The sequence below is a fragment of the Athene cunicularia genome (assembly GCF_003259725.1).
Source record: "Athene cunicularia isolate RWA chromosome Z unlocalized genomic scaffold, athCun1 chrZ_part2, whole genome shotgun sequence".
NCBI classification, from domain to species: Eukaryota; Metazoa; Chordata; class Aves; order Strigiformes; family Strigidae; genus Athene; species Athene cunicularia.
Genome location: NW_020799143.1, coordinates 6,640,043 through 6,656,903, shown reverse-complemented (window position 1 = coordinate 6,656,903; position 16,861 = coordinate 6,640,043). Strand labels below are relative to the sequence as shown.

Genomic DNA, 16,861 nt, shown 5'->3' with positions numbered 1-16,861 from the left:
AAAGTAGGGCTGAAGACCTGCCTTGGAAGATACATCTTACTACATCTTACTGGACAAGTCAGTCAAATAGATTTGTATGACTAAACCAACTGCAAGACTGGTAGTATGCACATGGTGAGTCCCGGAGCTGTGTGGCTGTCCCGTATAATTTTTTTGTTGTCTCTTACGGCATGATTTTTGAGGTTGGAGATCTTCCAGGTATCTGTTGTGTAGTAAGTTGTGATTTCTCCTGGCCATGTTCTCCAGCCCTCTCCCAAGGGATGGCACTGCAATTTCCATGGTGGCTTCTCAGTCACAAACCCCCGGAAATTTATGTTCTGGGCAGTAGTGCTGCTTTCCCCACTACCTAGTCATGTGTAAAAACTTCTAAACTGTCATTGCTAGCTAGGTATTGGGACCTCTTTGATATCCTGACGCTAATCCAGCAGTGGTGCCAGCTTAAGTATAAACCTATTAAGATAGCCATGTCACATAAATGCTGGTCTGAACGTCTGCTAAAATTGCAGTTCTGTTCAAAATTTGTAAATACAGTAGGAGGCTGTGCTCCTCCTTCAGAAATAAGTGTCGCTCATATTATCAACCCTGGACTGCTGGTGACTTATCCTACATCAAGAACCATTTTGGAAGTAAATAAGAGATCTGTCTGTCCAGGTTACAGTTGTAGTACTGCTCGAAGGAAAAAATTAGTCACCACGTGCAGAAACAGATTCAAGCCGTTCTGTGTTTCTTACTGAGGTATGTGTTCGTGGATTTACATAGTGGCTCTGGTGTGTGGGTCATCTTTATTGATCCTATGGAGTGCTTTAAATTTGTTCACAGTATGCTAGTTTAGGTGGTTTTAAAGTGCTCTGGAGAGAGCTCCAGGAGCTAACTGTTTTGACAATTGTCCTTGATACTGTAAGGATTATTGTAGCAGAGCAATGCAGATGTAGCCAATGTAACAATTTTGTTGAACACAATTTTGGTTTTTTAAGCTCTCATTGAGATAGTATGCAGACATTTCATTCTCAGCCTAAGGAAATTATTTCTTTGCTTGCACTTTCTTAGATACTCATATGCGTAGCACATGCTATGGAGGCATCAAAAAAGGAGCATGTGTCCGTCCTTTCCATGGTGCTGTGACAAAGTCTGAATGTTGCTGTGCCAATCCTGACTATGGTTTTGGAGAGCCATGTCACCCTTGCCCTGCTAAAAACTCAGGTAAAATTTTGTGTTTGTTTGACTACTACAGTGAACGTACAGACTTAAAAAAAAAAATGTTGTTCAGATCAGGTTGTTCATTTATTTCATGCCTTAAAGAGAAGTGAATAGGGTACTGAATGGAGTTGTACACTAATTCTGGAAATGGTTTCTCCTTTAAAGAAAAACTGTCTGGTGTTTTATGTTGAGAGTTTGTGTGCTTATGCATTGTAACATTAGAGGTGAACCTAGTTCAAGAGCTGGCCAGACTGTGACAAAATTCAAGACGAAGAACATGAGTATGCTATGAACATGGATGAAGTTGCATTCCTGATTTATCTGTGGCTATAAGTAAAGATACTTTAAAGAGAATAGGCAGTTCTCTGATGAATCTGTAAATTTCCTAACTGAATCAATACAGTTTAAGAGCAGCCCATGTTAAATTTAGAAGTTTGTATTTCATTTTATAAAAATCAGTTTTCACAATAAACCTGGGGATTGATTAAAAAAACTCTCTTGAACTGAAAAGATGTATCTTGGACAGCATTTCCATTTAGTATCATTTTCTGAGATAGCAGAAAACTATTCAGAAGAAACGGAGTAAAACTGACATTATGCTTGAAATCAGTAATTTAAGGAGACAGTACTGTCAAGACGATAATGAAATCGCTTGAGTGTTTAATTCTTGTTATCAAATTTCATTTTGGTATATATTTGAAAGTTCAGGGTGGAATGCTCCTTGATGTAATTAGCTATATTAATGATAAACAGTTATTTCATGTGAATATTGGCATTTTATTAGTTACACTGTAGAAAAATTATTTTGAAAAAAGATCAGGTTGATTTTGTTTAGGATTAAAAAGATTAAAAACTGGAAATAACATTTTCTTTTTTCCCCCACATCTCTTCCTTCAATTGAGTAGCTGAATTCCATGGCCTGTGTAGCAGTGGAATAGGTATTACTGTGGATGGACGAGGTATGTTGCACATTTTCTTTAATGTATATGATTCAAGGTTAAAAAAAATATACTTAGAGTTATATTTTTTGTTAACATACTAGAGTGGATTTTTTTTTCCTCAAGATTAATGTGTTGATTTCAGTGTTTTCATTATCAAAGTATAATATTAAATGTTGCCTAAAGAAAACACGAGAATTAATTCTCTACAATACTGGATTTTGCCTGACCCTGGAAGAAAAAAGAGGTCATCCATTTTAAAGGTTTTACCTATAACTTTTTTTTAGAATAGGCATAAGACAGTTCTCCCTCATTTGGGCAATGACAGGAGCCACTTGCATTTGCAGTTGATTTTCAGACAGCTGGGATAGTAATAGAGTGGTTTTTCACTCCAGATCTGATGTTCACTACATGGACTATGTCCACAGAGAGATTGTTTCTCTGGTGAGCTAAAGTTGGAAGGGAGCTTGTAATAAAAGATGCTCCTAAAAAAAGTCCTGAAAGTGAACACTTGCATTTAGTACTGGGAATTACGCAGCTCCAGCTCCTGTTTTGAGTACCGCAGAGAGAAGGATTTTAAAAACAACAACTGAGATAGGCCTGAAGTAGGGGTGGCACATGCTGCAACTGCCAAATAAGTAAAGCGGTTTGAAGAAGGAATGGTGGAACACAATATTATGATTTATTGTTAGGTCCCTGATGAATTAATAAAGTTGCAGCCAAATTAAAACAGATACTGCACATTTAATGTTTCCAGGCATTTAATTTGTATAGCTTTTATCCTTGTTGGCATTAAAACTCCAGTTCAGCAGAATGAGACTCTCTGATCATTATACTTAGTAATAGTCTACATAACTTTTAAAAATAGTACCGTAATAAAATAAATTCTTTTTCTGTTCAGTACTGCAAGTGTATATGCATAGTTTTTCTCTAACATGTTGCCAAACTTAAAAGTAATTTGAAATCCATAAAGTTTGTAAATTCTCTCTGTTTTCTTTTCAGTGAATTATACAAAGTCCATTTGAAAAATCTTTATTTTTCATGAAAAAATAATGTCAGTATACCATAATATTGGTGTACAAACAGCATCCTACCAGGAAAATTTGCCCATAGTCTGATAGGGAGGTTAGATGTTCTTTTCTATCTATGGAAAATACAATTTGTCACTAAAAACATAAAACCAGTTGTGGTCTCTGTGAACTGTATGATCTCTCCAAGGTTCATGTATCAACTGAAGTCCCTCTTTGTTTAGGTTTATTAAAAAACGCTTGTATTTTCTGTACATCTTGTGACCTTGCAGACAATTTTCTTGCTGCTACTCCTATCACTGCTTATACCAAGGGACTTTGCCAATTCCATTTCCTAAAGGAGAGGAATACTGATCCTGTGTTCAATCCCTAATAAAAATTCTGCTATGTTCCTCATGCATTCTCATTATCGAGAGTGAGTGGGAATTCACTTTATCAGAGAAGCTCTTGTCATAGAGATTTTATTTGACTTCTAGCTGATACATAGCTTGTTAATTAAGACTGCAGCTCATCACCACTTCCCTACTCCTCTCATTCCTCTTGTGATTAGCAAGCACAGAACCTTCATGACTCATTGTGAGAGAAATCTGAACGTAGGTGAGAACAGAGGTTTTGCAGCCTGGTTCAATATAAAAAGTAACAGGAAGGTCTGGAGCTTCTGAAATCATTAATTTGATAAGGACAGAAAGGGTCATGAAATTGTGTGATTGGTCCCCAAGATGCAAAGAAGTTTAGTAAACTACAGAAAACTTATTGGTCTGAAGAAAATATAAAGCTGGAATAGTATGCTAATTCATACTTTCTTATGAAATTTTCAGATGTTTCATAGCTTTGAGTTTAATCCAGGCATAGCATGATTTTTCCCAATGCATATCAGAGTATGTGTAAATTACCATCTAAACTGCACTACGATTAAAGAGGAAATGTCCTTTACAAAAAGTTGAGCAGTGTAAGTATAAAACAAGCTTTTTATGAAGTCACAGCTAGGCCAGCACCCCTTCTGTTCTTATTGGGAAAGGGAACTATTTAAAGTAATGGGTTTACCATATGGGAAGAAATAACTTAATATTGAAAAACCCTCTTTTCCTCAGAGGCAAAAACCGTTAAACCAGCCTGTTCCTATTCTTACAGTTCCTATGAATATTTTGGAATTTTCCAGCTACAGCAGAAATACTATATGGGACTGTAAATTCAGGGAATATACCTCATTCATCATCCAATTCTGTTGATCAGAGAAAAATTTTAAATTTCCAACAAGTGCTATAATTCCTCTAAGACTGAGTATGCTGTAGTATTGACCTATGCATTAGTTCTGTATTAGGAAAAGTATTTCTGTCACCTAATATTTTATAACTTCTTACCTACATCCTTAAACCACAGGCACTGAGTGCACAGGCTAGATATTTTACATGCAGGTATTCTTACAAACACATAGTTCCCTGTTGATTTAGGTTGGAAAGGATATCTGGAGGTCATCCAACCTAAGCTTTTGCTGGAGCAGGGGTGACTTCAAAGTTGAGTAAGATTCCTCAAGGCCCAGTGGAGTTCAGAAAATCTCCTCATAAGGAAGAATTGTTTTCCTTGTGTTTAGGTAAAATTTCCTCTGCTGTAATTTTTAACTACTGTCTCTTGCACTGTCACTGTGCACCTCAAAGAGTCTGACTCCACCTTCTCTGTAACTATTTATTAAGACCAGAGAACTTCTGATAGATGTTCCTCTCATCTTCGCTCTTGCTGGCTAAACAAGTCCAGTGCCCTTAGCCTCTTCTCATACATCAGGCACTGATCCTGCTAGGGAACTTCAGTCACCCTGACATATGCTGGAAAAGCAGCAAAGCAAGCTGTGTGTAGTCCAGGAGACTCTTGGAGTGCACTGAGGATAATTTCTTAATTCAGGTGATAGCCTAACCTGAGGAGAAGTGTTACTCGACAAGTTGTTTACCAGTACAGATGAACTAATTAGCGAGGTCAAGACTGACAGCAGCCTGGGCTGCAGTGATCATGCACTGGTAGAACTCATGATCTTGAGGGCCAGGTGAAGAGTAAAGCCAGGATTCTGAATTTCAGGAGAGCAAACTTTCAGTTGTTTAACAAATTAGTGCATGTGACCCCCTTGGGAAACTGCCCTCAGGGATAAAGAAGCAGAACAGATCTGGCAGCTCTTTAAGGACATTTTCTATAGATTGCAAGAGCTCTCAATTCCCTAATGTAAGAAATGAGACAAGAAAGGCAGAAGACAAGCGTGACTCAGTAAGGACCTCCTGGTCAAACTAAAGTGTAAGAAAGAAATGCTTAGGCAGTCAAACCAAGGACATGCATCCAGGGAGGAATACAGAGATGATGCCCAGATGTGTAGGGATGGGATCACGAAAGCTAGGGCTCAGTTGGAGCTGAGTTTGGCAACGAATGCAAAGTTTTACAGGAACATTTGTCAGAAAAGGAAGATTACAAGAAAATGTACACAGACACACACAAACACGACAAATAAGACAGGAGAACTAGTGACCACTGACATGGAGAAGGTTGAGGTAGTCAACAATTTATTTTGCCTGAGTTTTCATTGGTAATCACTCTTCCCATATTTCTCAAGTCTCTAACATCAAGACAGGGACTGGGGGAAGGAACAAAGTCCCTCCCATCACAGGAGACAATCAGGATCAAGACCACCTGCGGAACCAGAACATACATAAGTCCATGTGACTTGACAAGATGCATACCAGGGTCCTGAGGGAACTGACAGATGTAGTTGCTAAGCCACTCTCCATCACAGTTGAAAAATGGCAGTCAGACAAAGTCTCCAGTGACTAGAGAAAAGGGAATATCATACCATTTTTTTAAAAAAGGGTAAAAAGGAGGACCGTGGGAACTGCTGACTGATCAGCCTTACCTTAGCATGCAACATGACCATGAAGCAGATTCCTCCCAGAATTAATGTCAAAATATGGAAGATAGAGCTGATTAGAGATAGCAAACATGGCTTCACCAAGGGCAAATCATGCCTGACTAATCTAGTAGCCTTCTATGATAGTGACTGCACTGGTGAACAAGGGAAGAGCTACTTACATCATCAACCTTGACTTCTTTAAGGCCTTCGGTATGGTCCCCCACAACATTCTTCTCAGTTCACTGAATTGGAGATAGATGTGTTTGATGGATGGACTGTTAGATAGATAATGAATTGCTAGATGATCATGTGCAGACTTACAGTCAACGAATCAATGTCTAAGCGAAAACCAGTAACAAGTGGTGTTCCTCTTGAGTCCATATTGAAACCAACACTATTTAAAGTCTTCATCAATGACACAGAGGGGTTGAGTGCATCTTCATCAAGTTTGCCAGTGACGCTAAGTTGAGTGGTGCAGTTGGTTTGCTAGAGGCAGGAGATGCCATCCAGTGGGATCTTGACAGGCTTGAGGAGTGGACCCATGTGAACCTCATGAAGTGGCCCAAAACTGGACACAGTATTCCAGGTTTGGCTTCACTAGGGTCAAATAGAGGGGGATAGCCACTTCTTTCAGCCTTCTGGCTGCACCCTTGCTATACCCTTGCTGTGAATGACAGCCCCAACATCCATTGAGTCAGATGTTGTCCACATCTGTCACAGGATCAGGTTTTTCATATCTTTCAGTATCTGGTTATCTTCTGTGTTGATTAATACAGATATTAATGAGTGTGCATTGGATCCTGATATTTGCACCAATGGAATTTGTGAAAACTTACGTGGCAGCTATCGTTGTAACTGTAACAGTGGCTATGAGCCTGATTCTTCTGGAAGGAATTGTGTGGGTAAGTTGCCCAGTTTTTTTATTTTTGTTGAATAATTCATCACCATATTGATGCTTATTTGAACTGACAGAATTTAGGTTTCAAGACATCTACTTCTTAAAGCTACAATGAAAATGCAAAAAATCTCATGAAACTGCTTTTCTCAGTCACCCCATAGCTAATATTCTTACTCGTTTATTTTTCTGTTATTTGGCAGGGGGGTATTACTGTTGGAAAGTGTAAGCAGAGATATCATTGCAGATTAGGAATTCATTTTTTCAGAAGCATGGATCTGTTTATGTTATATTTTCATGTATAGCATTGGTCAAGAGCTAAAACGTGTCCCTTTGAAGGCTAGATGATAATTTGTCAAGAGCTGAAGGTCTCAGTTTTGCATAATATAATGTAACTGATGGCTGTCATTATCATAATAAACAATAACTGGTGGCCTGTGGGCACAGCCTCTGTAGTATGCAATAATTCATGTCCCCAGGTTACAGAAGTACAACAAAATGTATTGCTGCATGCTTAGTCCTCTAATTTCTGAAAGCTTCAGCTCACAAAGGAAGCAATGACCCACTCTTAGGCTGGCTAAAGTGTAAGAGCTGTTTTGTTCTCGAGAATTTCAAGTCACCAGTATGCAAGAAAAGTTCACTTCAGAAACTTCTAATTGTTATTTGTAGTTTGGTTTGGGTTTATGACAGACTGTTGTTGCAGATACTTTTTCTGTAAGTGTTTAGGAATATACCTATGTTACATGTTTCACTCTCTGTCTAATTAATTTTACTATTCATGGCCATACATGAAATTCAGTATATTTTTGGGGAGGGGGGAATTCTTACATCAAAAAAAGTACACATTTTACAGTAATATCACTTATAGTCCTGTTATAGTCCTTCAATTTTAAACAGAAAACTGAAGGGTTCTTTTTTTTCATTAAAAGCTACTGGAAAACTATCTGAAACCATTAGAAAGTCTTAAGTATCATCCTACCATCGGATGTTTTTATTTTGTGGAATTATTGCTCCCTGCACTTAAAGGTTTACTGACCTATCATTGGTATTTGTGGTCAACAAAACACCACCATCTTTGGTAAGGAAAAACTGGACTATATAACTGTGGTATAATGTTAATACTAAACATTCCTACCTAGTGATATAAAGCAAACAAAAAGCAATGAAAGTGTTTCTTTTCATCTGCTTGACTTAAGGAATTTTACAGCTAGTTACTTTATAAAGACCATAAATATGATCACTGCTGCAGAAAACTATCAGTGATTCTTTAAAATACTTCACATAATAATCGTGTTCCAAATGGATTTTATGGCAAGGGATTTTATTTATCTAGTTACACTTGGGATTATATAAGTGCCGGTATAGGTATATGTCTGCTTAATTATTTAAATAAAAATACATCATACTGACTCTGAGGATGCATTTATTCTTAGATAGGATAATTTTTGCACAAAATAATTATGAATACTCCAAGGTTTGAAGTGTTTTAATTAATTATACATATTATGAGCTGTCAGGAAGTAAAAATCGCTATCAGACAGAATGTAGTCAGTATTTTTGGCATTTTTAATTGTTCTTAGAGCATGAGCTATACTGTGTTTTTACAGTGCATATCACAATAACTTACAGTCCAAATCTTAAATTATTCTGTGAGATTCTAAGGAAATAATATGTTCATAACACTGCTAGATTGGATTAAAGCATTGTATGACAGCAAGCTCAAAATTAAGTCTGTTGGTCTTGAAAATGTCAAATTCCAAATCCATCCTCCTTTACTTAGTTAAAATCAGATGGGGTTAGGTTCAGAACAGGTTAGTTTGGTAACTGCAAAGAAGTTCTTCTAAACTTAAATCTCAGATTCATCATCTAGGGAAATTTAGACTTTATTGTCTGAATCCTAAAGGAATTTGTAAGCATAGCTTGCAAAATCTAATGCAGTTGGGAAACCAAAAGCCTCCAGATTGTAATTATACCACATTCTTGCTTTTCTTCTTTTATTTTTAAACTTAAACTCTGTAAAATTCTAGTTGATTTAAGATTTCAGTTGCAGTGTTATGTTTGGGAAATCAAGCAGTCAAAATACTGGAGGCACCCTGAAGCAGGGAGAAGTGTCAGGTTCATCATAGCTTGTCCTGTCAGTATTCTTCTATCAGCTAAAGTATTTGTGACATGTGATGGACATTAAAGGACAGTAGCTTGAAATTGGGGGGATGGGGTGGGATGTATTTAAAAATAAAGAATAGGGCAGCGAAAAAAAATTATTTCTTATTAGCATTTTTTGCAGTTAGTATAAGAGGAGTTTGGGGGTAATGTTAAATTATGGTTTATTTCCTATTCAGTATGCTTGATATCCTGGTCTTAATCATAGGAGATTTTTTTTTAATACAGTATACCTCTAGAGAGATGGTACATATGTGTACTCTTGAGATGTCAGCCATACATGAACTGTACAGTTTAGATTTTAACGGAGATAATGCATTTCATGGATAACAAAATTCATCTTTGCCCATAAACCAAGATCAGAACAGTAATCTAACACACTGTTATTTCTGTGCTAAAAAAAAAAAAAAAAATTAAAATGATGGTTTCAAAGCAAACATACCTTCATGAAGTTTTCATGGTGATATAGTCATACAACCAACAAAGATCTTGAGGTCATTCCAGGTAAATGTAGTTATTATTTTAAGACTAACCATGAACTATTTTTAGAGCCTGCTAATAAAAAACTTTAAAAGTAGAACAGAATTTTTTATAATAAGAATCTGACAATGAATTAGACTTTTGAAACTAAGAATTGGCATTTTCCCTTGTTCGGTCACTGTTGTAGAAGACTACATATCCAGCAACATAATTCTTGATGTAGTAAGCAACAGGGGCTGCTTGTGGAGGTGAAGGCGTGTCATGGCATTTGCACTCACTGGTATGTCTAACTCCTCTTTTTTGCAGATATTGATGAATGTTCAATGAATGGGCTTCTGTGTGATAACGGGCTCTGTCGAAATACCCCTGGAAGTTATAGCTGCACTTGTCCAAAGGGTTATTTGTTCAGCACTGAGACAGACACATGTGAAGGTGAAAAATCTGCAAGTTGTGTTAATTTTATTTCTTATTATAGAACATTAAAGGTAAATTATAACAAAAGATTCAGAGTGGGAACAAATACCAGTGGAAAAGACAGAACAAAGATATTGCATGGGTTGTTGCATTCCTCTTGTAATTTCTCTGCAGTATTTTTTAGTGTGTTGGGTCTTGCCATTGAATTTCTTTTAAAGTATCAGTTCATTTTTATATGAAAATATTTTCCTTTCCTTAGAGAAAACATTTTAAAGTGGGAATAAAGGGGAGTATGTCCTTGCCTTTGATCATGTAACAGGGACACTTAGTCTGTCATTTAGGGAAATGCATCTATTTTGATCACAGTCTCTTCTTTCTTTTCTCCTTTCAATCTGTGACGATAATTAATTCTAGATCATATTCTGGTATTTGTGATGCATTATGTGATGTTTGAATTCTGGGATCTTGATATTATTGCTTGGTGATACTAAAACTGTTTTCTATTTTTACAGTATAGTCAAAATTGCTTTTTTTTATTACTAATGAACACAGATGTTAGAGCAATTAAAGTGTTACACAGTAGAAACTAATGAGTTGTAATTATTAAAAAAATTAACAAGGCTGTACAAAAAAAGTCAATTTAGAAGCATTAGCTTTTGTATCAATTTTTCATTAATATTCACAGTAGTAGAATTTTACTGGTCTTTTTCATTATTTTTTATTTGGTTCCATGATCTGTAAATCTCAATATTTGTTATAATTAAAAAGTTTTTAGAGTAAATAGTCTTACATTTGAGTGAGTGATTGGGGAACTATAATCCTTTATTATGGAATACTTCTTATGTGCCGGTGTCATCTTCCAAATTTGTCTGAAGCAGTGGAAGACATTATTGTCCTCAGCTGCTTGTTATTACTGATCCAACAGAAGTTACTGCCATACAGCTGAAGAAGCATATAGAAAGTAGAAGCACTCTGTAAGCCATTCTTGCTGTGTAGGATTGGTCAGGTTAACTTACAGCATTTTCTTAGCACCATATGCTGAATGGGCTAGCTTTGCACTGACGTAGGTGAGGAGCACTTCTGCTTTTTGCCAGATTTCAGCAGAGGAGTGGAAGCAAGCAACATAGGGGGTGCAGTAGTTTTGAGTGTCTCCAACTGTTTGGAAAGTGAACATATGTTTACGTTCAAAACATCTCATGAAATGGTTTAAATTCTGGCAGTATCAAATCATTCACCTTTTCACCTCTTCTGTTCAAAAGAAATTATATTCCTTTATGGTTTAGTATGTGTGTGTTTCAGAGGTCACTTTTAAAAGTTAGAATTCCTTCTCTCCCTATATGTTACAAATTAGTAGCTCTTATTCAGAGTAGGGCTTTTCTTATATCATAACCACTTATAGTGGCCTCTCTGCTGTCTCAATTCAGAATATTTGTCCACAATGTTCAGGTGAGATTTATTCTTCAGATCCTGTCTATACATTTAGTTTCCATTCACTGAACGATTTCTAGCTGTGAAAACAGCTTACTGTGTGCCCTTAATGTGCATGTTTCTTGAGGAATCTTCTAGGTGGAAAATGTGGAATAGTATGATAAAGGGAAGTGTACATTACCAAGATGAAAAGGCCATTAACTTAAGAGCATAACACTGACCAAAACGTAGATGAATGAAATGCCAGAATGCAAACAGCCTAGCCAAAGTTACTGAAATAAAATGGATCTAGATTTTCAAATACAAAACATACATTTGTTTTTTTAATGATAGTAATAATAGTAACGTTAATATCAAGACTCAAAATAAGGATTTGACAACACCACCAACAAAAAGGTGGTTCTGTGTTTGCATTGAGCCACCACAGCCTTAGAAAAAAAAAGGATCTTTTCTATCTTCTGGACATCCTTACCATTATTGCAGTGTGTTCTCTCCAGTGCTAGAAGTTTGGGCATCATGGTACTGAAACGAATTTGGGAGTCCCTCATCTTAGTTTTTTTGTGACAGGGGTGTAAATGGCTAAGAGCATGAGAGTGAGTTATTCTGGAGTGGAAATTAATTTACTAGTTCATTTGAATTAATAGTTCATTGAGGACAGGGTGACCTGTTCAGATAACATTGCCAACTGATACTGACTGCAAAACCGTAGTATTAAAAAAAAAAAAAAGTTACAATTAAGATAAAATAGAATTTACAGGAAGGTATATGAAGAGAAGATACTAGCAGAAATCCAAATGGCAGCCAAGTCCCCTCTTCATGGCACCTAAGGGTATTTTTCTAAGGAATGTGATCACTTTTAGGTTTCATCTAAGGGATTTAGGTGGCTTCTCCAAATTCCCAGTTTATGAATCAATTCTAAAAACATGAGTAAAGAACCAGGATGATTCATTCAAACTACTATGTTATAGTGCCTCTGACAGGAACTGAGATACTTCATAACTTGTGCCAACCTGATCATGAGGTAGAAAATGCTCACACACCTTATTTAAGCAGGTGGTTATGTAAATTAAAATTTATTTGATTGTAAAACATTAATTACCAAGAGGTTCATTCAAGCTCATTAAGTGAGGCTGTTTGGGTTTCTATTTGGTGGGTATGGTGAGATTTTGATTAATTCATTTTCTCTCACTCTTTAACATTTTTTTTACATATTCGTAAAACAACATGCATCTGTACATGTTTGCAATATTTGTACTGTGTCTCCTGCAAAGAAAGAGTATTATTTGATATTCCAAAAGATCATAAAAAAAGATAGTTCTGTTCCTGTGTCATCTCCCTTTCATGGTAGTCATCAGGTTTAACTCGTTACTCAAAAGGGGGATATTTTGTCATCTTTGTAAATTAACAGTGGCTGTGCTTTTCTTGCCTGTATTTCATAATCCTGTATGTCTGCTGATTTCTGAGCAGTGAGATTGTGATTGGGCATGAATGCTGCAGTAATATTTAAAATAATAAAACCTTTTGTTAATATGAGGAAAAAAAATCCTGTTTCATCACAGGGAAAAAAACCAACAAACAACTGATCATTAACTAAAACTTTAGATTTGTAAGAGTATTTCCTTTCTGAAAGTAGTTTAGTGTAATCACCTTGAAATACCTCTCTTTTTTTTGTTGTCTGTACATCAGAATCTGAAGGATTTTCAGTTTCTTTCAATATTGTTATCTACGTAAACTTAAACACATAGGTCATGAAGGATCTGTTATCTTCATCTTAGATTCCTAATTAGATTTACATTTAAGTGTAGCTGGTCAGGTAAAAAAGCTGATTAGGAGGACTTTGGCAAAAAAATATGTCTATTTAATCTATTAAATGTATTAGATTTTTTTTCTAATGCTGAGTGGATTGGCAGTAGAGGAATAAATTAATTTCTTTCTGTCCAAATTCTGTTTTCAGAGAAACACTATGTAATTTGGTTTGGAGTTACAAGTTCGCTAGTTGTAAAAAATTTCTGTAGTCAGGAACTTTGTGTTGTGCTCTGAAAATGTTCTGATGCTTATTACTCACCAGTATATTTTTAATTAATATTACACTCATCATTAACTGTGAAGAAACAACAAAACCCTTCACTGTTTTCATTTATATTCAATTTAAACTTTTTATCTGTTTGTTGTGGGGAATGGGGGAGTTATATAAGGCTCCAGAGTCTGTGAAAGTTGAGATTTTTACAACAAACTGGTTTAGGTTGTGTTTCCAGTGACATAACTAGTTAAACATAAGCCAGATGTGCTTTGAAGTTCATTTCCAGGAATGTACAATGGACTATTTCAATTTCTGTTTCTCTGACATTTACAATGTACTCTCACTTCACTTTAAAAAAAAAAAGTGGGTTTTTTTAAAAAAAAAAAAGGATAAATATTTAAATATTTTCATACATGGTGGCTTTTATTTTTAAATATAAAACAGTATTAAAATCAATTTGGTTTCTTACTCTTGTTAAAATTACCATTTAATGTTATTATAAGAAGGTGTATGGAAACAATTTTTGGAGTTTGTTTACATTGTGTAAATGATACTTTTTCACCTGATTCAGCAGAGCACTAATGTGAAGTGCATTTGGTTTTTTGGTTGTTTATTTTGGTTTTTTTTTCCCTGGATGGTAGTTTGGGGAAGCAATGAATGCAATACTATAAACTCTTTAATATCCCAAACCATTGGGTTTGGGTTTTGCTTTTTTGTTTGGATGATTGTTTTTTTTTCCTGGCATAGTGCTGAAACATGTCAAATGCAGAAAGTAACAAATTGGATTTTTCAGGGTTAGAGGCCTAGAGCATAGTCATAAGATCATTTCAGAAACAACCAGAAGTTAATGCCTCCAGATGTGCATACACTAATCCTCAGTGAAAGCTGCTCTCCCTGTTTCTACTTCATAGAGAGAAATGGGATGAGTATTCCTTTGCTTGCATCAGTGCAGAGTGAAATGAGGAGGAGTCTCATTCACTGATATATTTTCCCTCACCCCCAGTCTTGGCAACTAACTTCTGCCATTCTCATCACAGAAGATGGAAAGTGACTATTTCTCTGTGGGATCAGTGCAGGGCTGGCACTGGCACTTGAGAAGGGTAGAAACTGAGACTGGGAGAAAAAGCAAAGAGGGTGAAAGGGGGATGTCCTTTGCAGATCAAGTCAGCTGTTCTGCCAAGCAACATGTCCGATACAAACTTGAGTGAGCATTTAGACTAGATCATCTGCCTTTGACTTGAAATAAATAGGCAGTTCTCAGTCTAGAAAGTGGTTAGCTCTGACAATGGTGTATCACCTTTATGTTCTTCCCAATTTTTGCTCACCTCTATGTTCAGTTTGAGCATTTTTTGCTCCTTTCACTGTCTTTGAGTAGAGAATGAAGAACATGGCCCATGAAATCAAGCGAGCTGCTTCACTGTTCATAAGGTGTTGAACTTTCGATGCTTTGGCTCCCCTGTCTCCACTTACTTATCTTTGGTTGTAGTTCTGGAGACACTAACTTCCAAGTGTGGCACTCAACTATTTTTTGTTAGGTTTGGGTTTCTTGTTAACTCTAAAAACTGGAAACTCAAGATGTATTTTCCTAGAGGAAAACTGATTGTAAATTTAACTTGCTAAATAAAAGGAAGAATTAAAGATAGGAATGGTAACCTGATATTACATCTATAAACATTAAGTATTTTAAGATTCATGCTTTTTTTTTTATATTCTGAACATGAATGAAGTGATGTTTGGATAGCGGCAACTATCTGCTTACTATGGTGTTTTGTCATGCACATTGTTTGTGTATGTGCAGACCTGTGTGTGGTTGGGATGCCAGCTGTTAAAAACATTTGACAATTCACATGAAAATTACTGGGTTTACCTATAAGTATCTTCAGCAGACTTCAAGGACTTGACCTGTAGTTTTCTTTACTGGGTGTCTGAGTCAGACTAGAATTTAATTTTGCCTTTAAAAATTTCAGACAAAACATTTTGTTCATTTCCAAGAAAGTACTGATTTGTGTATTTGGAAACATGCAAACCTTGTGACCTATTCTTTAGAAAGCTGTTGCTCCTCCATACTGTTGCAGCTTGAAATTTCTTGAGCAGTTTTTTTGTCAGGGTTGTGCCTCTTTAATCTGAAAATGTGCTCAGATGTGGCCAAGTTTAAGTCTTATTTACCATTTACTCAGTGGAGACTGCTTTTAGTGTCCAGAAACCCTAAAAGGTCTGTGGCACAGATTATGCCTGGTTCCTCATGGGAACTTCTCCGAAGTTACATCTTAGCTACAAGCAGGGAAGAGCACTTGCAGTTGACTGGACAGAGAATCATATCTGAATAAAACTTAAGCATGTAAATGCAAAGACTGATCAAAGATTCCTCTCACCCAGAGCAAGTATACATTACTTTCCAAAGATACCCTCTGAGTATCCCCAACAGATGTGTTTCAGGGACTTCTGACACCAGAAGTAGGATCTTTAACTTATACGGACCTTGGTGAATTTATCTTCTGTTAATTTTTCCAGACTGCCATTGATTAGTGCAAGCTTTCCACATCCTAGGGCAAGGATGTCCAGTTGTTTAAAGAACCATTTCTTCACTTGTTTTGCTACCAGCCAGCTTCATTGGATGTCCCTTTGTTCCTGGAATTTAAGAGACAGTGAACATTTGATGCTTTTGACAGGGAGAAACTATATATAGCTTAAATTTAGTTAATTTGTCATGTCTTTTCAACTTTTTTCATTTTTTAAAAGCTAACCAAACTGCTGAAATCGAGATCACAGATGGAACACAAGGAAAAGTGTATCCTTCTCCAAGAGCATTTCTATATGGAGAATTATTCAACATACAGTGCATACTTAAGATGATTTCTTTGATTCAGTGTGCTCTGTTTCTGACTGTGGAAACCAGATATTTGGTTCCTTTGCAAAAGTAGCAAAGACAGCTCTCCACTTCCAGATATTGCTGGCTGGGGAGAGAGCGGAAGGCAAGGAAGGCAGAGAGCATACCTTGGATAATAAAACTTCAGATAATAAAGCGTGAAATATATTTACAGGGAAGAGAAGAGATGCAGAGCAAAAAAGTTGGCAAGCCCTTCAGGTCGCCAGCTCAGATACAAAAGGACTTAGAGCTTACTATGTCAGAGCTAACTGGCTTTACCTAGATCTGCTTGAGTACCTCTATACTGAACTTCCCAGCACATCAAGCAGTGCATCAGCAGTGCCGGACCCGGCATGGCCCTACCTGCTCATATATCGTGCTGCACTCTCTGTAGTAATCTGGCTGAGGAACCCAACCTGAGACAGCACAACCAACTGTTTCTAAGCAGACTGTTTGCAGGGAAATGTGGAAGTTCTATCTAATGCCCTGTAGGACTACAAGTCTGCAGTAGGATGGATTTTACTAGTTTGGGTGCTGACAGTGCAGTTAGC

General features: G+C 36.6%; 1 protein-coding gene across 1 annotated transcript in view; it reads left to right on the top strand.

Moving 5' to 3' along the window:
- FBN2 (fibrillin 2) overlaps nt 1-16,861 on the top strand; it is a 171,695-nt gene that overhangs the window by 78,820 nt on the left and 76,014 nt on the right. The window contains exons 16-19 of the mRNA XM_026866024.1: nt 1,048-1,200; nt 2,103-2,156; nt 6,824-6,949; nt 9,889-10,014. Coding sequence (XP_026721825.1) covers nt 1,048-1,200; nt 2,103-2,156; nt 6,824-6,949; nt 9,889-10,014 — 459 coding nt within the window. The remainder of the gene's footprint in view (nt 1-1,047; nt 1,201-2,102; nt 2,157-6,823; nt 6,950-9,888; nt 10,015-16,861) is intronic.